The sequence below is a fragment of the Chamaea fasciata genome, unplaced genomic scaffold, assembly GCF_029207755.1.
Source record: "Chamaea fasciata isolate MVZ Bird 193981 ecotype frontalis unplaced genomic scaffold, bChaFas1.0.hap1 SCAF_24, whole genome shotgun sequence".
NCBI lineage: Eukaryota > Metazoa > Chordata > Aves > Passeriformes > Sylviidae > Chamaea > Chamaea fasciata.
In genome coordinates, this window is record NW_027094109.1 from 5430204 (window position 1) to 5453430 (window position 23227).

General features: G+C 47.8%; 1 protein-coding gene across 1 annotated transcript in view; it reads left to right on the forward strand.

Annotated features, from left to right (window-relative positions):
- Positions 1-464: 464 nt before the first annotated feature.
- Positions 465-23227, forward strand: part of SIK2 (salt inducible kinase 2) — a 34502-nt gene continuing 11739 nt past the window's right edge. Inside the window, exons 1-8 of the mRNA XM_066203524.1 lie at positions 465-666; positions 6973-7089; positions 7922-7985; positions 10833-10994; positions 18489-18613; positions 20577-20700; positions 20920-21140; positions 22359-22511. Coding sequence (XP_066059621.1) covers positions 517-666; positions 6973-7089; positions 7922-7985; positions 10833-10994; positions 18489-18613; positions 20577-20700; positions 20920-21140; positions 22359-22511 — 1116 coding nt within the window. The 5' untranslated portion in view covers positions 465-516. The remainder of the gene's footprint in view (positions 667-6972; positions 7090-7921; positions 7986-10832; positions 10995-18488; positions 18614-20576; positions 20701-20919; positions 21141-22358; positions 22512-23227) is intronic.

Here is a 23227-nt window from a genome sequence, read left to right on the forward strand (position 1 = left end):
CGTGTCCCCCGGTGTCGCGGGCCGTGTCCCCGGTGCCGCGGGCCGTGTCCCCGGGGCGGCGGGCGGTGTCCCCGGTGCCGCGGGCCGTGTCCCCGGTGTCGCGGGCCGTGTCCCCCGGTGTCGCGGGCGGTGTCCCCGGTGTCGCGGGCGGTGTCCCCGGTGCCGCGGGCGGTGTCCCCGGTGCCGCGGGCGGTGTCCCCGGTGCCGCGGGCCGTGTCCCCGGTGCCGCGGGCCGTGTCCCCCGGTGCCGCGGGCGGTGTCCCCGGTGTCGCGGGCCGTGTCCCCGGTGCCGCGGGCCGTGTCCCCGGTGTCGCGGGCCGTGTCCCGCGGGGAGCCGCGCCGTCCCCGGTGCCGCGCGGTCCCGGGGCGGGCCGCCGGGCCGCGGTTGCCATGGCGAGGCCCCGCCCGCGGTGACGCGCGCGGTGACGCCGGTGGCTGGCGGAGGGGGCGGCGCGGCCCCGGGGGCGCCGCGCGGAGCCGGAGCCGGAGCCGCCGCCGCCGCCCCCCGAGCCCAGCATGGTGATGGCCGAGCCCCGGCGGCCCCCGGCGCTGCTGCCCCGCGGCCTCGGGCCCGTCCGCGTCGGCTTCTACGACATCGAGGGCACGCTGGGCAAGGGCAACTTCGCCGTGGTGAAGCTGGCGCGGCACCGCATCACCCGCAGCGAGGTGGGCACGGCTCGGGGGGCGGCGGGCGGGCGGGGGGGGGGCTCCGCTTTTTGTCCCTCCCGGCACCTCCCGAGGGGACGCGGCCGTGCCGGGCACCGGAGCTGGCGGCGGCCCCGGCCGCCGGGGTGGGGAGGAGGGCGGCGGGGTGGTGCGCTGGTTGTCCTGCTCGCATCCTTCCCCGAGGCCTCCCGGGGATGTCACCCGCGGGATGGCACGCCGAGGATGTCACCACCCCAAAGATGCCACCCTCCCCCCCCCGGGATGGCAGCCCCGCGGTGGTGGCATCGCTGCCAGGATGGCGCGGCGAGGATGCTCCAGCGGCACTTTCTGCTCCCAGCCAAGGGTCAGACCCGCTGTGCCTGTCTCGTATTTTAGGCTTTCCTGCCCCGGGTGATCTGTTTCAGCGGCAGAACTTGTGGTCTGTGTGTGTGCTGAATTCTCCAGCACGGCATCCTGCAAGTTCACCAAACCCAACCATTTTTAGCCTCTTTGTTTCACCGCCCCCGGTGTGTTACCCGGTGATTATCGTTCGTACCTGGTGCTGTACCTAAAACAAAACAAAAAAAAAAAAGAATGTCGGTCTGCCAGGGTGAAAAAAAAAAAATGCGGTCGTGTTCACTTTAAAAAAAAAAAAGAAAGAGAAAAAGGAGGTATCTGATGAGGGTAATGGCTCTGAAGGATCAGCTTCCTCTTCTGTGTTGTTTTAGGTAGTTTTAGTTGCTACACCTAGAGGTGAGCTTTTTGTCAGCCTCTCTTCTGGTCGCTTTCATTGTTGGCTGGAGAAGAGGTTCCTGCGCTGCTCTGAACCTGACAAAAGTCATTAAAATCCCTGTCCCGGGAGCAGCCTGGAAAGGCCCGCGGCCATCCACCGCCCTGGGCTTGTGTGGGGGAATAATTCCTTACAGGATCGGGAAAATGCCATGCCCTAAAAGCTGGAGCTCAAAGGAGAGCAAACCCCCGGTGCTGGCAGGGCCACGCTGTGATGGACGAGCTCTGGATCCCAGGGACGGAAAGAAAACTTCTCCTCTTGCCTCGTTCCTCAAGTTCACAATAAACTCGAGTCTTCTTTTTTTTTGTTTGTTTTTTTTTTTCTTTTTGAGCCCTTCCTTGCTCTTGCCGAGGAGCCCGAGCGGTGCCAGCGTTCCCTTTTCCAAGTTCGGTGCCATGTGCCAGAATTGCAAATGCTCCACTCGAAGATACTCGGTTGTCATTCAGCCCCTCCAGTTTTCTTTTGGCAGGCTTTGTGATGGAGATGGAAACTTTAATCTCCGTTTTTTATTGTCGTTTTGGAAAGCCGTGTTTGTTTAGCGTTGTTCAGAATGACAGAGGTTACAGAAAACGCAGGAGCTTAAAAGCTCCCCAAATCCTGGATGATTCTTTCATCTGTGTCCTAAGGAATTGCTGAATTCTCTTAGTCTTGAATTTATTTATTTATTTATTTTTAAACCAGCTTTTCTGTCCAGCCTGCAGCTTTTTTTTTTCTTCTGTGGGATTTTTACAGCAAATTTGCCTGTGCTGGAGGGTTTTTTTTGTCAAAAGTCTCTGATTTTTTTGAGTCAGCTCCGACTTCTGCAGCGAGAGATGCAAGAGTGTTTTTCTAGAACCGAACTGCTGAGCTGGTTGCTGGAAGTATTTACACAGTCTTTGAGGAAGGGGAACCCTTGTTAAGATCACTTCTGGTGATGTCAGAGGAAATTAATTCCAGCCAAATACTCGTTGGAATAAGCACTTCCAGTTTGGAGCAGCTCACCTGATGGTTGGATCCCCGAGCACACAGAGTGGAAATCCTGCTTCTTAAAGGCTCCACGCTGAAGGGTTTTCGTGTTTCAAGCTTGTTCTAAACTGCTGCTTAAGGTCCAGTGGAAGAATATTCAGTTTTTAGGTCCTGCAAGGGCTGTGCTGCTGCACCCTCGGGTCTGTGCTGCAGGAGGATGCTGTGATGCTGCTGGGACTTGCTCAAAAAAACCCCAATTCTGAAAGGACCCCTTGTCAAAGTTTGTCCTGAACCTCCTGATTTGAACCCTTGACATCCAGAACCTGTTTGTTGTTGGGCTTTTCTTGCAGTGGCATTTTGAAATCGTGTTTTAGATAATTTTGACCTTTAAAATATTTGCCTTTATTTTTTTTTAACACAACTCTGCCTAGCCAAATTTAAAAAAAAAAAAAAAATAAGGTGAGCTCTTATTACCTTGAATGCTGCATTTATGGATTGTGTACGACCCGTCCCTTTTATGAAGAGGACAAAGCTGTTGCCATAAATTGTTGGCAGAGGTGGGAACGAAACGAAAACAAACGTGAAGCGGGAGAACCACACCGGGCGTGTGTGTGCAAACACAATCAGAAACCATCACTTGAATTATTGCAACCCTAACATTCTAAACAACCAAAGGGCAGCGTGAAAGTTGGGAAAAATGGGGGGATTAATAAAGATTTGACCTTTTTTTCCTGCCAGTCCACCCCGGGGGGGCTGAGCCCGACCTTTGCTTGGCTTGTTTTGGGTTTTTTGGTGCCATTTGAGTGGAGGCCACGTGGCTTTTTCCTGCCACGCTCCCTTTTCTTTATCCTGCTGCCCAGAAATCCTGTGATCCCAGGGCAGCTCCTGCTAATGAGGCGTGGAAATGAGCAGAGATTTTTTTTTTTTTTTTTTTCCTGGGCAGGAGGAGGAGAGGAGAGGAGAGAAATAATTGGAAGAGTAAAAAGTTGGAGAAGGTGAGGGAGATTTGCCGCCAGTGAAATGGGGTGGGGATGGAATGAGGAGAAGGTTTGGGATAGGTGTGAAATAAGGGAAAGGTTTGGGATAGGTGTGAAATTAGGGAAAGGTTTGGGATAGGTGTGAAATAAATAAGGAGAAGGTTGGGGTAGGTGTGAAATTAGGGAAAGGTTTGGGATAGGTGAAAGTGCTGCTTGGAAAAAGCAGGGAATTTGGGAACCCACCCCCCCTAAAACCTTAAATTAACCCCCCCTAAGGATTAATCCCCTGCAGGGGAACTCTGCTCGCTGCTCCCCAGGTGAAAATAAAACCTTGGATGTCTCTGTGGAGCCCAGATGTGCTTTCACCCGGCTGCTGTTACAGGGAATTTGTATTTTTCTCTGGGAAAAAAAAGGATGGAAAATAACCCCCCAGGCCCTGATTTGATCTGTGGCGCCAGTTCAGGTGTGCTCAGGTGCTTGCAAAGTGAATAACTCCAGCGGAGACAGCAGCTCCGAACAAAACGGGGAGTTTTTTCCAGGCTGCAGGAAGTGGTGTTCGTTAATTTTAATTCAGCGTTTTATCTACTTTAACGCACTGAGTTAGCAAATCTGAATTTCTGTGACCTGCAGGGACAAAGCTCTGCTTGAATGTGAACTTGCAGCGGGAGGTTGTGTTGTGGTTTTGGTGTTTTGGTGGGGTTTTGGTTGTTGTTGTTGTTTGGGTTTTTGCCTTTGTTTTTCCTTTCAAGAACTAAACGAATAAAACAGAAACAATGAGAACTGACAGTTGGAGTAGCCGAGGAGCAGAAGAACTTTCATCTTCCCTTGACAAGCGTTTGGTCCTCGCTCCTTGGCAGCTGCAGTTCCCAGATGTCAGGGGAGGGTTGAGCAAACTCCAGGTCCCTGGGCCTTCAGTGAAAGAGGGAAGGAAATACGGGCACTTCCTCGTGTTTTTTAAACGAGGAGAACCCGTGAAAGCTGCAAAGATATCTTGGAACTCCTTAAAAAAACAAAACCAAACCTGGTGATGGGGGAGATCAGGGGAGGCAGAGGATTCCCTTCTGGTTTTCCCTGTCAGGTGAAGGATGCGCTGGCTTTACCTGTTGAAATTTGGGGTTTTTGGGATTTTTGGGGGGGTTGTTTGTTTCGAGCTCTTGGCAAGCTGCACGTTTAGGAACAAAACAGACTTTTGAGATAGGAAACTGCTCCGTGGCTTGAAGGAGCTTCTCCACCTCTAAGAATTACATCCCTTTTCCTGTCATCAAGGCACAGCTGAGCTCGTGGACAAAAAGGAGCTGCTGAGTTCCCTGTTCCTCCTCACATCCTTGGGAAGGCTTCGCTGGGTTTTAAGTATTTTTCAAGTGGTTCTGCTGTAGAATCTTGCCTGGTCCTGGCAGGATGGAGATGCAGAATGAGCTGAGGTATTTAATTTAATCTGCATTTGAGTGGAGGAGCAGAGGTGGCAGCTGCTGCTCTGCTGCCTCTCCTATAATATTTACATTTTATGGACATATTTAATACACACTTGAAGTTGTGCAAGGCTTGCAAAGTGCAGGGAGGTTTTCCCTTCGAGTAGGTTTTTTTATTTTCTCGGCTCAACAGCAACTTTTTAATGGCCCCAAAAAACTCCTCATCATCAGACAAAGCCTGGTTGGATGTAATGCTGTGGGGTTTGGAAGCTGAAAATCTATTTAAATCTATTTAAAAATCTATTTCAATTGGAAATCCAGCTCGTTCTCCATTAGTTTGTAGCTCAAGATATTCTCGATTAGTGGCAGAGCTGTGCTCAGGATTGTTTCAGGTCCCTGTGGTGCTGATGGTCACCCACGGAATGCTGCAGCTCATCAAGGATTATTTCCTTTATTTCTGAGTTTTATAATTGAGGTGAAGTGTAAGTTTGATAGGAAACGAGAAGGTAACAAATAGGAGAAGAAGCAGATGATCCACTTGGGATTGTCATTGTTCAGAGCAGTCTCTTCATAGTTTTAAACACAAAAAACTTTCGAAGAATGACCTGGAATTTCTCAGGTTTTGCCACCTTGAGCGTCGCAGTTCCCTGATGGTGTTTTGGAGAAAAAAACGCTGTGGAATAATGCTGGAAATTCTGTGTTCACAGATTTAATTCTGTAGGATGTGGAGCCCTTTTGATTGTTTTTCATGGCTGTATATACCAGAATTACTGGAACTTTGTATTAGGTTTTGATGAAGCTGTTTTGCTCAAAGTTTTGGCCGTTTAAAAAAATAGTCCCACACCTCTCTTTTGAAAAAAAACCAAACAAACAAACCCAAAACCAACTTTTTGTTTGTTTTGGATAACTCAGCTCTGCAAAAGCACATCCTGCACCTTCAAAACAGCCCCGAATTTGCACAAATTTTACAGTTTATTTGGTCACAAGAGAATCTCATTTTCCTGGGGACTGGGGAAAGACAAGGAGATGCTGAAGAGGGAAAATCAGAGTGAACTGAAGTCAGCAAATAGTTAATGGTGAATTCAGGTGGGCCCATAATCAGCGCTGGAGCAGATAATGAGTTCGCCTCCCGTGGATTCCTGTCTCCTGTGCAGCAGCTCTCCCTTGTTCCATAGTTTGTGAAATTCTCTTGTAATTAGAGGCGTCTGTGGGGCTTACATGGTTTGCTCCTGCTGCAGCATTAATAAAGTGACATTAATTCAGGGTGAGCAAACACCATTTAGATATTCAGCATTTTTACAGGGGCTGCGTTGTCACTTTCTTTTCGGTCTCAATTTTAAAGCTGGTTTTCTGTTGGAGCTTTTTCAGCGCCCTCAGCACCTGTAGTTGTCTCCCCTTTGCGTTTGTTGGCTAAAAACAAGGTCAGCAGGGCCAGGATGTGTTTTGTGAACTGACTGAGATGTGTTTCCAAGGTTTGACTGATAAATTTACCTGCAGAGGTTTTTTTGGAGGGTTTTTTTTTTTTTTCCCCTCCGAAGGGATGAACTGCAGATTCCCTTTAATGACAGCACATGAATTAATTAAAGATGTCACAGCTGCAACTGCACGGATCCTCTGCGCTCGGGTTGTTTGTGTGGAGCCAGCGGTTCTTCTCTTAAAATATCATTTTGTGGGACTCAGGTTTGGTCACCTTGACTCCAGAAATGGGCACCATTGAGCTTTGTAAGGAGATTTTAGTCACTGCAAGTTGCTGATTTAGGAGCAGCTGGAGCACTGGCCTCCCTCACCTGTTCTGCGCCTTCCATTCCATGGAAAATCTGCTTTTTCTCACGGAAAACCTGCTTTTTCTCACGGAAAACCTGCTTTTTCTCACTGAAAACCTGCTTTTTCTCATAGAAGACCTGTTTTTTTCTCATGGAAAACCTGATTTTTTTCATGGAAAACCTATTTTTCTTCATGGAAACCCTGTTTTTCCTCCCCTGCTGATGTGGGTGAGGGCCCTGCAGCCCCTCAGAGGGACCCCGGACACTTTCAATCCTGCCCTGTTGTATTTTTCAGCCTGGGATTTGTGTCTCAGAACTCCCCAGAAAGCCTCCAGGTACCTGGGGCTGCATTTTTTCCCTTTTTAATGAGGATAAAACTCACCAGGAGCACATCAGGGGTGTTTTTAAACCTCGTTTGCTTTTTTTTTGCTGTCGGTCTGCAGGTGGCAATAAAAATCATTGACAAATCTCAGCTGGATGCTGTGAATCTGGAGAAGATCTACAGGGAGGTGCAGATCATGAAGATGCTCGACCACCCACACATCATAAAACTTTACCAGGTAGGCTTAGAGGGCTCTTTCCCCTTTTTTTCCCCTTTCCCCCCCTTTTTCCCCCTCTCTTGGTTCTGCTAAATAAAGATGAAGATCCCAGTTAAGACCAGTTCAGCTTTAAATTAATTTCATGCAAAAAGAAACCGAGCACTTGGCCTTTAAAATATCCGTGTACCAGGTGTAGGTGGAGCTTGAGGAATTAATTTTGCCACTGCCTGGATAATATCTCCCCTCAGTTCCTTTCTGAATGGATGACACCGCACAAAAGTGCCGGGGGAGAGGCTGAGAATATTTGAATGAAGTTTGAAGGTCAGCAGGATCTGTTCAAGGGGAGGCGGTGGTTGTGTCCTGCTCACTCCATCAGTCACCGGTTTAAAAATGCATTTGGTAAAAAAACGTATTTTATTGAAAAATCTGATACAAAAATAACTTTTCTCTTTTTTTAAAGAGCTTTCAAATTGTCTCCGCAGTTTGCTTTTATTTGTGAGCAGTCTCTTGGGACTTTCAGGCCTGTTAAAACATAAAATGCAAAACGAAATTCACAGAGGTCTCGCCCACGGTCAGCTTCAGCTCATGCTTGTTTCTCTGAGGCGATTGAAATAAACCCCCAAACGTTTTGGAATTGTTGAAATCCTGAAGTCTGACGTGACTTCCTGAAGTGGGGGACTTTTCGCTCTCAGTGAAGCTCTTGATTATTTTATTACACAACTCCGTGTGCCCGGCAGAACTTTCACAGCTTTAGGAGCGAACCGTCAAAATAAGGATCCTTTTGGGTGCTTGTTGGCTTTTTATTTTTTGTGCTCTTCCCACAATCCCTCACGTTTGATTTCTGCATCCGCAGGTGATGGAGACCAAAAGCATGCTGTACCTCGTGACGGAATTTGCCAAAAACGGGGAGATTTTCGGTAAGCAGGAGAATACTTCCGTGTTCGACTTTTTTTAATGCACTCCTGCTCTCGGTGTAAATAAGGATTTTTTGGGTCTGTTATTGGAGATTTCATATTCCTGTGCACCTGCAGAGCTAAAAACCTTTTAGTTTTAAATCCCATTTCCTCTGTTCCAGTTGGTTTCCACTGCCCCTTGTCCTTTTTTTGCTGGGGGGAAGCCTTGGCTTTGTCCTGGGACAGAAATCCTGCTCCTTTGGCTGAAGTGAATCTCAAATCAGTTCTGGCTTCGATTTTATTATAACAAAAAGAAAAAAAAAACCACCCAAAAATAACACCAAACCCTGCTGTAGGATGGTGTAGCTAGAGAGTGAGATAAATGAACAAAATGTTGAGGTTTTCTGGCAGAGTTGGCTCTGCAGGACGCTCAGGGCTGGACCTGCAGTAAAACCCAGCTGTGGCTCTTTGCCGCAGGGCTCTGGGGAGATATCCCAGCAGATCCTGGATGTCCTCAGCAAATTCCAGCTGCCTTGGAGAGCTGGTTCCTGTGCCCAGGGGCTGGCACCGTGCCCCCACCCCAATGCCTGTTTGCACTCTGGTTAATGCACAACCCCTGGTGCTGCAGGAGGCAGAGAGGGGGTGATCCCGCGACAAACGACCTGCTCTGGGCAGCCTGAAACGTTTGGAACCTTTAAATATCAAACCCTGGCAGGCCGAGAGCCGTAAAAGCCAACGCCAGCTTGGCTTCATTAACTTGTTTGCTGCGCTTGCTAACAAATGATGGATTAGCAGCTCGGGGAGCTGGCTGGGGCTTAGGGGTAATTCAGTTTGCGCCTTTGATATCTGACTTCACCTTGATATCATATGATTTGTCAGTCGCTCCGTGCCTGGGTGATATTTAGCTTGCAAATATTATGATCTCCCCCTCACTGCCAGGCTTTTGTTTGTTCTCGTGCTTTGCCAAGTGAAGCCAGCTGAGAGTTGTGCGAGCTGGGGTGGGGGAGCTCTGAGAGGAGTCTGCGGAGCTGCAGCTCCTGGGGATCAGCTCTGGCCACGGAGAAAAGTTTAAATGGACATATTGCCAGAGTTACAAAGCCCCTAAATGGTATTTGAATCAAAAATCCCCTAAAACACAGGTTAACAAAGCCCCCTAAATGATATTTGAATCAAAAATCCCCTAAAACACAGGTTAACAAAGCCCCTAAATGATATTTAAATCAAAAATCCCCTAAAACACAGGTTACCAAAGCCCCCAAAATGGTATTTTAACTAAAACTCCCATAAAACACAGGCTAACAAAGCCCCTAAATGATATTTGAATCAAAAATCCCCTAAAACACAGGTTAACAATGCCCCTAAATGATATTTGAGTTAAAAATCACCTGAACACAGGTTACCAAAGCCCCCAAAATGGTATTTTAACTAAAACTCCCATAAAACGCGGGCTAACGAAGCCCTCTAAATGATATTTAATTAAATGTCCCCTAAAACACAGGTTAACAATGCCCCTAAATGAACTTTGAGTTAAAAATCACCTAAAACCCAGGCTACCAAAGCCCCCTAAATGATTTTGGAATTCAAAATCCCCTAAAACGGAGGCTCCCAAAGGCAGGGCTGGAGCTCTGTTGGTCAGGGTGCTGCTGCTGGGCTCTCTGACGTTACACAACTGGTTTAGAAGATCACACTCATCACTGGCTGTGGAATCTCTGCGCATTTGCTGCTCCTTGGCCACTGACTTCATTCTCTGTGGGGTGTTGGGGGCAGTTCTGGGCGCACCCCAGCAGCTGATTCTCTGATTTTTGTGCCCCTTAAATCAGGAGTTGGCCGTGGGAGCCGCTCCTGTCGCAGAGCTGCTGCTCCCCTTGTTCTTGTTGCTGAGGATAAATGAAGTTTTTGGTTTCAGGGCTGACACTGGTGTTTTACAATGTCATCAAATAGGGGAAAAAAACCCAAAATGTTCTCTCCGCCCGTGACGCAGGGAGGACCAGAGAGAGGTCGGGTTGGGCACCTTTGGGGTACTTATTTCCAGAAATTTAAAAATAAAAAAAGCTTTTTTTATCCACCACGCAGCCACTGCTGAGGCTTCAGAGGGAGAAGTGTGATGTGAGGCTTAGAGGAGGTAAAGCTTGAGCTATCCAGGGTGGTGGAGCAAATTATTCCAAGCATTCCCCATGGGCTGTGTTGTGAAAATATTGTGAAAATACTGACCAGGTGGCTGTAGGAGAAGGAGCAGAGAAGAGTTTCCTCTTTTTTTCCATTTTTTTTTTTCGGATGGTTGAGGAGGAGAACAACAAGTTGGACACTGGCTTGAGCTCCCTGGTGCTAATTATTTGGGAGAAATTCAATTTCAGTGTTGTTTCCTGCTGCCCGGTCCATTTAAACCTGAATTGCTGCATTGATGATGACCTGAGTTCCCAGGTTGTGAAGGTATTGGTCAGGTGACCATAAAAGAAGGACCAAAGAAAAAATTCCTTATTTTTTCAGAGGGTTGGCTGGGAGAACAACAAGCTGGAAGCTGATTTGGGTTCCTTGGTGCTAATTATTGGGGAGAAATCGCTGAGTTTCAGTGTTGCCTGAGTCTATTTAAACCTGATTTGATGGAGTTAATGCTGCTTTTATTTCCCATGAGTTCTGTCAGGAAAATACGTGGGAATATTGACCAGGTAGCTCTAAAAGAAGATCCAGAGAAAAATATTCCTCATTTTTTCCATTTTTTTCAGGGAACTAACAGGCTGCAAACCGGTCTGCTTTCCCTTGTGTTAATTTTTCGGGGGAGAAAACCATTAAATGCCAGCGGTTTTTTTTACCTGCTGTCCAGCCTGATTTAAATGGGATTAATGCTGATTTATTTTGTTTCTCCTTGCCCAGATTACCTGGCCAGCCACGGGCGCCTGAGCGAGGCGGAGGCGCGGCGCAAGTTCTGGCAGATCCTGTCGGCCGTGGAATATTGCCACGGCAGGAAAATCGTGCACAGGGACCTCAAGGCTGAGAACCTCCTGCTGGACAACAACATGAACATCAAAATTGCAGGTAACCCGTGCAGCGGCACCTCGTTTTGATGTATTTTTTTATCTATTTATATCGGGGGGGTTTTTAATGTATTTTTAATTTATCTATATGTATCTTTATTTATTTATTTATATGTATTTTTTATTTATTTATATGTGTTTTTATTTATTTTTCTGTATTTTTATTTGTTTTTATGTATTTTTTATCTATTTTTATGTATTTTTATTTATTTATATGTATTTTTAAATTTATTTATATGTATTTTTTATTTATTTATATGTGTTTTTATTTATTTTTATGTATTTTTTATTTATTTAAATGTATTTTTATTTATTTGTATTTTAAAATTTATTTTTATGTGGTTTTTTATTTATTTTTATGTATTTTTATTTGTATTTTTTAATTTATTTACATGTATTATTTATTGATTTATGGGGTTTATTTATTTATTTATATGTGTTTTTTATTTATTTTGATGTGGTTTTTATTTATTTTTAAGTATTTTTCATTTATTTTTATGTATTTTTTATTTTTTGTATGTATTTTTTTATTTCTTTTTATGTGATTATTTATTTTTTTATTTTTATATATTTTCCCTTTATTTTTATGTATTTTTCATTCAATTTTGTGTATTTATTTATTTATTTATAAGTATTTTTGATGGATTCATTTACGTGTTTTAAATCGCTCCTCCAGTGGTTGGTTCATTCCTTTGTGGTTTTCCCACTTGAATATTTTTCCCACTTGAATGTTTTTCCCTTGGTGGGTGTCAAAGTCCATCCAAATTCCCAATATTAACTTCCGGAAAGAAAAAAAAAAAGTAATTAAAAAGTCACAGACATTTCTTCCTGGGTGTCTTTAAAGCTGCCAGATGTTCAGGTTAAAACAGAGTTAATCAAATAACTTCTTTCAACGTTTAAAAAAAAAAAAAAAGGATTCAAAAGGGAAGCTTATTGATTTTTTCTTCCCCTTTTTGCATGCATGATTTCACTTTAATTATAAATTTAGACACAGCAGATGTTGCTAGCAATAGAAAGCATTTTCATTACAATTCCACGGATCCTTCCATGCTGACTCGAGCCCAGAGAGGCTGGAAATGGGTAAAACAGAGAATATTTGGATTTGGGGAACTGTTGAACCTCAGTGTTCAGTGACAGGGGAGCAGGAGGGGAAGGGGAGTGCTGGAAGGAGAAGGAATTTCCCTTCCTCGGGCTGAGAAGGGTGGAATGATAAAACATTCCTGATCATTCCTGGGTTGTTTTCCCTTTTCATTCCCCTCCTGGCGCTTCTGGGATGGTGAAAGGGCTGCGGTGCCTTTGGAGCCTTCCCCCGGTGGGTTCATCAGCGCTGCCGTTTCTGGGGTGGGTTTCTTTCCCTTTTCCCATTTCTGGTTTCATCCTCGAGTTCACCCCCAGCAGCTCCCGGAGAACGATGGCTGGGAGAGAATTCATTCACCCGGGCAGTTTGTACTGACTAAATCCTAAACGCAGTCTGAGGGCTGCCAGCCACCCCCTGGCTCTGAGGAGCTGAAAAAAAGGGAATTTCTGTGCTCCTGTTCATCTGGGCTTTATCTCCTGCCTTCCCTGGCACGTTTTTGCCCTCTGCTCCCTCTCCACATCCCTGTGCAGCTGGTGATGTTCAGCCTGGCGGAGTTTTCCGGAGCTCCTCAGGGCTCCTGCGCCCAGAGCTTTTCCTGCCCTGTCCTTCAGGGATGCAAATCCCCCCCCAGGAGAAACTCAAAACCCCCTCCCTCATCTCAGGAGAGGCATGGGCTGTTCTGTCCCCGGGGATTTCGGTGCTGGAGCTCTGCAGGGACTCCAGTGAAAGCTCTGAAGATGGGAGTGAGGAGATCGCACCAGCCCTGCCCTGCCTCTGCTGCTCCCCTGCTCCACTTCTGCAGTGCAGAAAGTTAATTACAGGCGGGCTGCATGCTAATGAGCCCATTAAGTGGTTCTTCCGTGGGACAAAGTGACAGGAGCTCAGCCTTGGCTGCTGAAGGAGCTGGAGGGAAGTTCAGGCTGCTGGAAACTTCGTGCCCAGTCAGTGGTTGGATTTCTCACTCTAAAGGAGATGGATGACGGGCTCCGCGGTGTTTATCTGGGATTTTTGGAGTTATCTGCTGCTGTGCAGAGCCCTGGGAACGGCCTCTTCCAGTTGTTCATCTTGTTCGTGGCTCGTTTATCGGGCTGGGGAAGGACAGAGGGCAGGCAGGATTCCCAGCTCCGATAGCTGGCGTTTTCCTCTGGTTCCAGTTAATGTAGGAATTGGAAAAAAAAAAAACAAACAGAAAAACCAGCGCAAGAACTGATGAATTATTTTGATAAAGCTCTTCTTCACTTTCAGTGGACCTCTTGGTTCATTCTGCTGCTCCCAAGACTTGTGTTGAAGCTTTTCGCTCTTCAAGAGTGCAACAGTTTCTAGTCAGATGCTGAAACGTGCACAGAGTCACCTCTGTATTTCAGCCACCAGGAGAATTATTATTCAAAAACGTTCCAAAACCTCTGGGTTCATGAGATTCCCACTTCTGATGCCTGAGGCTGGGCTGAATGCTCGTAATTTTGTGTTAATATTGCTCTGAAAGGACGGGGCCGGGCAGAATTCAAAGGATCTTTTCTCTCCCACTAAGTGGACAACAAACAGGATGAGTGAAGAACTCGAGGTGAGAGCTTTGATAGGTTTATTTTCTAGAAGACGTGAGGTGGTTGGGAGCAAACCCCTCAAATTTTAGTGTAAGTAGCAAAACTGAAGGTATTCATGAGATTAAAAATCCACTGAGAAGGGGGAAGGTGAGGAATCCATGCCAGGCTTAAGGTGGAATTTGTGCTCAGCACTAGCGAGGCAACGCTGCCTGGTTCTTCCCAAAGTTTAAGCAGCTGGGTTGGTGTGGGATCTCATCTCCTTTGGGATTTGCTGCTTTTTGAGGGCATCCCTTGGGGCCATTGCAGCTCCCTGTGCTCTCGGTGAGCACAACCTTTGCCTTGCAGCGAGAAATCCCAAACCCAGCCGGGAATCCGGGCATCCTTCCGGAATGCAGGAAGAGCTGACGTTTGCAGCAGCCCAGGTAGGCAGAGACTGTTATTTTGAAGGAGGCTGGAGCTGCTGCTGGACAGGGAGATGTGCATTGACGTCAGGAGAGGCTGCTCAGCGCTCAGCCCCTGAAGTGGGTCAGGTTTGTCGCTGCCACAGCTCCCACCTTGCCTTTATCAGCACCTCCGTGCCCATTATCTCCCGGGCTCACATTTCTCCTCCGACAAAAAGCTCCCTGTGGCTCTTCTGCAGATTGAGTTCTGCTCTGTGGTTTTGGGGAGAATGGATTAATTATAGCTGCGGAGCTCCTTCTGGGAGGGTTCCGGAGGTACAAAATGAGAGGCTCTGGATGCTCAGCAGAAGTTGCAGCAGCTCTGGCGAAGGGAGCTCCCGTTTTCTCAGATTGCAAACGGGGCTGAGATCTCAGTCTGTTTCCATTTTTAACGGGAAAACAGATTCCTTTGCCGTGATGTGCGCTCAGGAAAAAAAAAAAAAAAAGAATTATACCTTCGAAATTCAAGATTATTCTAAAGGGGGTAATGAGATTGAGAAACCAAATGCCACGACTGTGGAGAGCCAATATTTGCAGATTGCACAAACACAGAGTTTATTCAACTGAACACAATGCTGCAAATGATGGCTTGCTTTTTTTTTTTTTTTTTTTTTTTTTAATGTTTTATTTTTTTTTAACGTGCAGATTCAGGGAAATGTTAAGAAGATCATTCCATTATATAATCTCAGTCCTCTGGTAATGAGCCCAATTTCAGGCCTTTTAGAATTCTGTGGCTGGCATACGTTTGGTTGGGTTTTTTGGAGGGCTGGCTTCCCTCGAACATCAGGGATGTTTCCTCTGAAACCCATTTTTTAACCCTTTTTTTTTGGGTTAAAAACGACCACTTTGCATCCAGAATGGCTGTGGCAAAAGAGGAACAAGGTGGAAGGGGGAGGATGAGAAAATCGTGATTATCTTGTGCTTAACTGAATCCTGGCCACTCCAAAAAGTGGGACAAGTCAACTGGCAGTGCAGTAATTAAAAATCGGGGAAGCCCCGTGGACCAAGCATCCAGGATCCTGACTAAATCCTGATTTATTTTCCTTTAAAAGGGTTTTCATGGATGCTGTCCATGTTGGAGTGCTTACAAATTGTTTCCCAGCCGTTAGTGTGGGGAGAATAATGGGAACAAAAAAAGGGGTGATCCACAAGAAGTTGTGCACCCTAACAAATAACTGATGTCCCCCACCCAGGGAATGACACTGTCCAACACCAGAACAAGAACTGGGTTTTTTAAAACCTGAGAGCCAGTTGCTGACGTAGAGAGTGCTGGTTTTAATTCCTGCACGACATGAAAAAGCCCAGTGCCAGTCAGGAGGTGTCTGGCAGCGCTTTGCGTTGTCACTGCGCGCTGAAATTCAGGATTCTGCTGTTTCATTGGTCATAAAAATGGGGGGAAACTGAAGATTTAGGAGTGCAGGGCTAAGGCAGAGTGGGGCAGTCATTTTCCAGGTGTGTGAGACTCCCAGGGGCTGGAGAGGAATTCCCACTGCTGTGCCTGAGCCTCCTTGGCTGCTCCTTCTGGAGCAATTCACAGCCCTCTGTCTCATTCATGAATTTGCCTAATAAAGCTCAATCGGCTGTGCTGTCACAAGACCATCAGAGCCAGCCAAGAGCTGCTCTTCCACCCACTTAAACACCGACTTCTCTGCGCAGCTCCAGGGTGTCCTTGCTCCCCGAGCCCCTTTGGGTGACCAGGAATAAAGCCAGTGTGTGTTACGAAATTAATCAGTCAAGATCATAATGACATAAAAACCGGAGGCTTCTCTTGCATCAGCTCCGTTCTTTTTGCTGCTCTGATTTTTTCTTTTTTTTTTTTTTTTTCCATTTTTCATTTGGTCGATTTCTTCAAAGAGGTGACTTTAAACCCCAGCCTGGCCAGGCCAAGAATTCCGCTTTTTTTTTTTTTTTAGGGTTTGAAATCCTCGTGCTCCCGAGCAGGTCGCGCTTTCTTTAGCCCTGCTTACAAAGAAATGTCCTCGTGAATCTGATAGGAAGATTTATGAGGGTGGCACCCCGAGTGAGAGCTGCAGTTCAGAGATAAAAAAGCCCCCGATGTTTATCTGCAGCGCCACGAGGATGTTGAGAACCTGACAAATGCGAGATGAGTGAGGGGAGAAATCAGATTTTAACGACACCTACACGGAGTGGCAGAACGGAGAGGAGGAACGGCTCCGTGTCTCCCAAAAGCATTGTCACCGTTGCCAAGCCAATTCTGTGCGGAGAAAAGTCTTCTCAAAAGGGAATAATGGTTTAAAAAAAAAAGAGAGAAAAAATCACTACAGCAGTCTGGCTGCGATGGGGGAAAAGAGGAAAAGAGGAAAAAAGGGGACAAAGGGAAAAGGGGGGAAAGGTGAAAAAGGGGAAAAGGGGGCAAAGGGAAGAGGGGAAAAGGGGGAGGAAAGGAAAAAGGGGAAAAGGGAACAAAGGGAAAGAGGGAGAAAAGGAAAAAGAGGAAAAGGGGGAAAAGGGGAAAAAAGGGGACAAAGGGAAAAGGGGGAAAAAGTGAAAAAGGGGAAAAGGGCGCAAAGGGAAGAGGGGAAAAGGGGGAGAAAAGGAAAAAGGGGGAGAGGGAACAAAGGGAAAGAGGGAGAAAAGGAAAAAGAGGAAAAGGGGAAAAAAGGAAAAAGAGGAAAAGGTGACACTGATTGTGGGGTTATGCAGAGAGATGGGGGGAATTGGGGTCGATCCTGTTGTCCCCCCCGTGTTACTCCAGCTGAAGGTGTTGCAGGGCTGCAGGAGGATGAGGGAGGAAGGGCAGCAGGGATGTCCCATCCCGTTCCACGCCGTGGTTCCTGGAGAAGTCTGGAATCCGAGCCGGCCTTGGCCGCTGGCAGCCCCGGGCTGGGTGACGTCCCCGGGCCCTGGTGGCGTCACCGTCCCTGCTCTGCAGGGCTCTGCTGGGACCTGACCTTCAGAGCGGCCCTGGCAGGCAGCCTGGCTGGCAGCACCCAGCAGGGCTCCCTTTGATGGTGCCCAGGTCCCCAAAGTTCACCCTGCAGGCGCCGGGGTGTGCTGACCCCGAGGCCGCGCAGCGTTCGGGGCTCTGCACGTCCCAGGGGTTTGGGGGAGTGTAAAATGTTCCTTCTCGGCTCCAAAGCCCTCTGCACTCCTGGTGTTCCCAAAACTGCCTCGGTTTTGAGTGATCTTGCAGGAGGAATTCCGTTGAAGGGCTGCTGGAGCTCCTGCCGGGAAAGCAGCCCCCGTTCCTTTCCCCCAGAGCTCAGTGTCAGCAGCAGCTCCAGCTCTGCTCTGCTGCCCTAAAACAACTCCAGGGCGGCTTTTCCTGAGTCTTTGTTCAATTTCTCTCTGTGTCTCTCGTCCTGAGGGTTCTCTCGTGGTTTTCTGGCTCCTCTGGGCAGCACAGGCAGCAGGAATGGGGTGGTTCAGCAGAGCCTGTGAAAACCACGGAGCGTTTATGAGCCCTGCTATCTGCTGGTCAGCACTGCCAGCATCCCTGGGAGCATTCGGGGCTGGCTCTGCAGCCTGAGCCCTGTTTGTCACCACTGTCACAGCACCTCTGGGACAATTCAGGGCTGAACCAAGAGCCTGAGCCCTGTTTGTCACCTCACAGCATCCCTGCATCAACAGCCTGAGCCCTGTTTGTCACCTCACAGCATCCCTGCATCAACAGCCTGAGCCCTGTTTGTCACCTCACAGCATCCCTGGGAGCATTCGGGGCTGGCTCTGCAGCCTGAGCCTTGTTTGTCACCACTGTCACAGCACCTCTGGGACAATTCAGAGCTGGATCAAGAGCCTGAGCCCTGTTTGTCACCTCCCTGCATCCCTGCAACAACAGTCTGAGCCCTGTTTGTCACCTCACAGCATCCCTGGATCCCTGTTTGTCACCTCTGTCACAGCAGCACCAGGAGCTCGAGGGGAGAAGCACCAGCCTCTGTCTCTAAGTTGCTTTTGCTTCTCATCCCCTGAATTACAAAACTCCTGGCTAATACCTGGTCCTGTGGGAAGCCCTGAAAAGCAACATTTGACAGGATTGTTTCATCTGTGGGCTGGTAGCTCCAGGGGCTGCAGGCAGTGCCAGTAGCAGTGTCCCAGCAGAAGTCCCCGTGCTTTCCCCGCCTGTTGCTCTTGGCACCGCTCCTTCCCTCCAGCTCCAAAGCCTGTCAGAATTTGTTGTGTATCCAAGGCTAGAAAGCACCTAAGGAAAACCCAGGAAATAATCTCGTTTGTCTGCCGTGGCTTGTTGAATTTTAATGGTGGCTCTTTACAAGTTTACTCAGAGCTCCTCCAGGTTGTGAAGGTTTTGCAGAGTTTTAATAATCCCGCAAGATGAAAACGCCGACGGGGGACATCCAGCACCCCCAGTATTTTCAGTGGGAGTCCCCACAGAAGGATTTGGGACGGGGATCCTGCCTGTAATTATTCCTTGTGGTGCAGTGGAGGCTTGGAGTGACTTTTCCCTTTTTTCCCCGCAGATTTTGGCTTTGGGAATTTCTATAAGAGCGGGGAGCCTCTGACGACGTGGTGCGGGAGCCCCCCCTACGCAGCCCCAGAAGTCTTTGAAGGGCAGCAGTACGAGGGACCCCAGCTGGACATTTGGGTACCAATATCCTTAATTTTACCTGCAGCCCAGTCAGCTTTCGGGAGGCTGGAACGAATATTTGGTTGTTCTTCAGGTGGAGATATGAGATATTTGATTGTTCTGAAGCTGCGGGTCTGAAATATTTGATTGTTCTTAACCTGCAGATCTGGAATATTTCATTGTTCTGAGGCTGCAAATCTGGAATATTTAATTTTTTTTTTAAGCTCCAGATCTGGAACAATTGATTTTTTCTGATCTGGGATCTTCGATTGTTCTTAACATGCAGATCTGGAATGTTTGATTTTCTTTTAAGCTGCAGACAAGTCGTTCCTCTTCCGGTTTATTTCTTGAGTGCCATAAAACCCTTGACCACTGCCTGGAATTGGGGAATTACCTGGATTCAAGGAATTACCCGTCCAGGTGGCTGCTAAAAGTGCACAGCAGGTGGATTTTAGAGGGGAACAAACCCCTCCAAAAGCTGCCTGGCCGGATGAGTGAAATTTGCTTTTTTTCAGTGCTTTTTTTAGTGTTTCCTGGGCTCGGTGGGAATGGAACCTTGGTGAGGTTAAAGGGGCTCTGGGGAAGAGAAACCCAGCCGAGAGGGAACTGCTCTGCTTTGATCCTGGGGCTGGAAATGAGTTTGTTTGTGCCCCCCAAAACTCCTCCAGGAGCTGCTGCCTGCCTTGGAGTTGATGTCTCCGTGTGGATTATTCCTGTTGGAATAATTGGGATATAGAGCACAATCCCTGCTCTAACTCCTGCAGTGGGAAGGGGACTAAAAAAAGCTGCGGAAATCCCAGAGCCTGCTTTTCCCTCCTGATTTGGAGGGTTTTATTTTAATTTTCTGATTTTATTTTAATTTTTTTTTTTTTGATTTGGCAGCCTCGGGTTGGCAGGGAGGGCACTGCACACACAGCATCACCCTGGCCCTGACTTTTTTGGCCAGGGCAGCTCATGAAAAGCCACCTTTGGGCTGCTCAGTTAATTCCAATTCGTCCGAATCGCCCTCACGGATAAAACCTCGGCGAAGTTTTTCCATGAAAATCGATGGAAAATGTGCTTTCGCCCACATTTATCTGGTTCTCTGTGTACACAAGCACCTGATAAATACTGGTTTTATAAAAAGGCTCCAGCCTTCCTGGACCTTTGGGAGTTGGTAAACACGGAGCAGACGTCAGCCAGGTGACACTGTGGACGTCAGAAGGGAATCCCTGAACTTTCACATCCCTTAAATATAAAACTTTTATAGACATAAATCATATATAAATCTTGAACAGGCTCTCTCTGCCCACAGAGGGGGTGTTGGCATTTCAAATGAAACCATCTTCACTCCTGAGTTAAGGATTCTGTGAAGGTGCTCAGCGACCCCCAGTTCAGTTGTGGTTTGGTTTTTTTTGGCAGGGTTTTCTTTTTAAAAATCTGTGTTTAATTGTAAAATCTCTGGGTTTTTACAGACTTTTGAGGTCAACACCTGCTTTTTTCCCCCTTGAGACACCCAGTGCTGTGCCAGGCTGGTGTGGTTCTGCCATGGAGTGTGGCACTGCTGGTTTTTTTGGCAGGAGCATTCCCACTGGCACTGCCAACTCACTGCATCCTTCCAGGAGCAAGCAGTTGGGAGCTGAGCTCTGGCCCATAATTTCCCCTTTTGCTCACATTAAATAACCCCCTGAACTGCCTGCTCACAGAAACTCCTCCCCACAGGCTTTTGCAGGCTTTAAATGTAAAATGTTTCAGCTTTTCACTGGGAGGGGCTGCTGTCTGAGGGTTGCTTTTGTTTGGGCAAGGCCGGGATTCATAAAAATACCCCGAATTCTCAGCTGAGGTTGGGGTTCCACAGGTACCACTCAGTGTGCACCTCCCTCCTTTTCATCTAAATTCTCCTTTTTTTTTTTTTTTCCTGCAGAAAAGAATTCTTTCTGTGGCAGGGCTTGGAGCTGAGCTGCAAATTCCCTTGTTTTCTTTTTTTGTTTTGTCCCCACAGAGCATGGGGGTGGTGCTCTATGTCCTGGTGTGTGGAGCTCTGCCCTTTGATGGACCCACCCTGCCCATCCTGAGGCAGAGAGTGCTGGAGGGAAGGTTCAGGATCCCTTATTTCATGTCAGAAGGTAAAACTGGCGTGGTTTCACTCGCTTGAATAAATTCTGGGAGAATCAGGGGGGAGTGGCGCTGCTTGCCATGAAGAATTTGGGCTTTTCTCTGCTTTAATGTGATTTTTAGTCTTGCTTTGGGAGGTTTTTTAGCAGCAGCGATGCACCAGCGATGCTGGCAGATCACTGAGAAGTTCATCATTCTGATTTTTTTTTTTTCCCTCCCCTCCCCGACAGAGTGTGAGCACCTGATCAGGAGGATGTTGGTGCTGGACCCCTCCAAACGTTTGAGCATTGCTCAGATCAAGGAGCACAAGTGGATGCTGGTGGAGGTTCCTGCCCAGAGGCCGATCCTTTACCCTCCGGGGGAGGAGAACGAGCCCGCCCTGGGCGAGTACAACGAGCAGGTGCTGAGGCTGATGCACAGCCTGGGCATAGACCAGCAGAAAACTGTGGAGGTAAAGCTCAGGTGGGGGTAAAACGCGCCGAGATTGGGGTAGGACACACTGAAATGGGGTAAAACAGTCTCAAACGGGGGTAAAACTCAATGAAAGGGGAGTGAAACGCACTGAAATTGGGGTGAGACACACTGAAATTGGGGTGAGACACACTGAAACTGGGATGAAACACACTGAAATGAGGGTGAAACACACTGAAATTGGGGGGAAACACTGAAATTGGGGTGAAACACTGAAATTGGGGTGAAACACACTGAAACTGGGGTGAAACACACTGAAATTGGGGTGAAACACACTGAAATTGGGATGAAACACACTGAAATGAGGGTGAAACACAGAAATTGGGGTGAAACACTGAAATTGGGGTGAAACACACTGAAGTGAGGGTGAAACACACTGAAATTGGGGGGAAACACTGAAATTGGGGTGAAACACTGAAATTGGGGTGAAACACACTGAAATTGGAGTGAAACACACTGAAATGAGGGTGAAACACTGAAATGGGGGTGAAACACTGAAACTGGGGTAAAACACACTGAAAATGGGGGTAAAACACACTCAGATGGAAGTAAAACACTGAAATTGAGGTAAAACTTTGAAATGGAGGTAAAACACTCTCAGATTGGGGTAAAACACTCAGATGGGGGGGATACACTGAAATGGGGGTAAACACACTCAGATCGAGGTAAAACTCACTGAAATGGGGTCAGACACACTCCAGAGTGGGGTTGGATAAATCATTAACTTGGCAGCTGGAAAGAGACCAGGGGGAATTAGAAAGTCAGTTCGTTTTGAGGTTTTTAAGAGGGTGGCAAATGAGAATCAGAGTAAAATTTGGAGCCTTTAAGAGGGTGGGAAAAGAGAATGAGGAAGGAGCGGGAAAGCAGAGAGCGGCTGATGTGTGTCTGCCCCATCCTGGACACAAATGCCAGGATTCCCTGTGGAGTTTACATAATTTCCTCTAGGATGGGGGCTCAGTGCAGGCTCAGAACAGAATCTCTGAGTGTCTCATCTCTCTGGGAGCTCACCACAAATAGGATTGATGTTTTTTCTGTCCCTGCCACTCTGCTCTGAACCCTTCTCAAACCCCCGGAGCAGCGTTTGCCTTCCCCGTTACCTCCCGAACCCGCCCCAAATCCCCTTTTCTCCTGGCAGAACACCGAAAAAACCGACCCCCATGAGGCTGCTGCCACATTTGCTGTGCCTCTCTCTTTGCAGTCCCTGCAGAACAAGAGCTACAACCACTTTGCTGCCATCTATTACCTGCTGGTGGAGAGGCTGAAGTCGCACCGGAGCAGTTTCCCCGTGGAGCAGCGCGTGGACGCGCGGCAGCGCCGGCCCAGCACCATCGCCGAGCAGACCGTGGCCAAGGTCAGCTCCCCCCCTGGCCCCTTCAGCCTCATCCCCTTCCAAAATCCTGCCCTTCCACCCTCCCTGCTGCTCGGTGTGGTTCCGTCCTGGAGCCTGAAATGCCAGCAGTGGGTTTGGGTTTGGCGAGGATCTCGTTTTTGGCTTCAGCTCCCAGTTCGTCTGCCATCGTCTCCCTGTGCTTGTGCTCCTGACTGGGAGAATTTGGGCTTGGTTTTAGCAAGGATCTCATTTTCAGCCTCAACTCCCAGCTCATCTCCAGTTCAGGGGGATATCCTGTGTTTGTGCTCCCAACTGGGAGAATTTGGGTTTGGCTTTAGTGGGAATTTCCATTTTTTCACCTCAATTCCCAGCTCATCTCCCACTGGAAATCCTGCCCTTGTGCTCCCAACTGGAAGAATTTGGGGTTGGTTTTATTGGGAATCTCATTTTTAACTTCAACTCCCAGTTTATCTCCTGTTGAAGGGGAAGTCCTGTCCTTGTGCTCCCAACTGGAAGAATTTGGGTTTTTATTTAGTGGAGATCTCCGTTTTTAACCTCAGCTCCCAGCTCATCTCCAAGCCTGGTTCTCGTGACAGAAAGTCGCAGAGAAAATGATCAATTTGAAGATGTGTTTAAGGCAGGTGGAGCCAGATGAACAAGGAGGAATAAAACACCTCTGGGAGGGGGTTCTTTGTATTGAATTCCTGCATTTTAAACCCACATTCCCACTTTTTTCT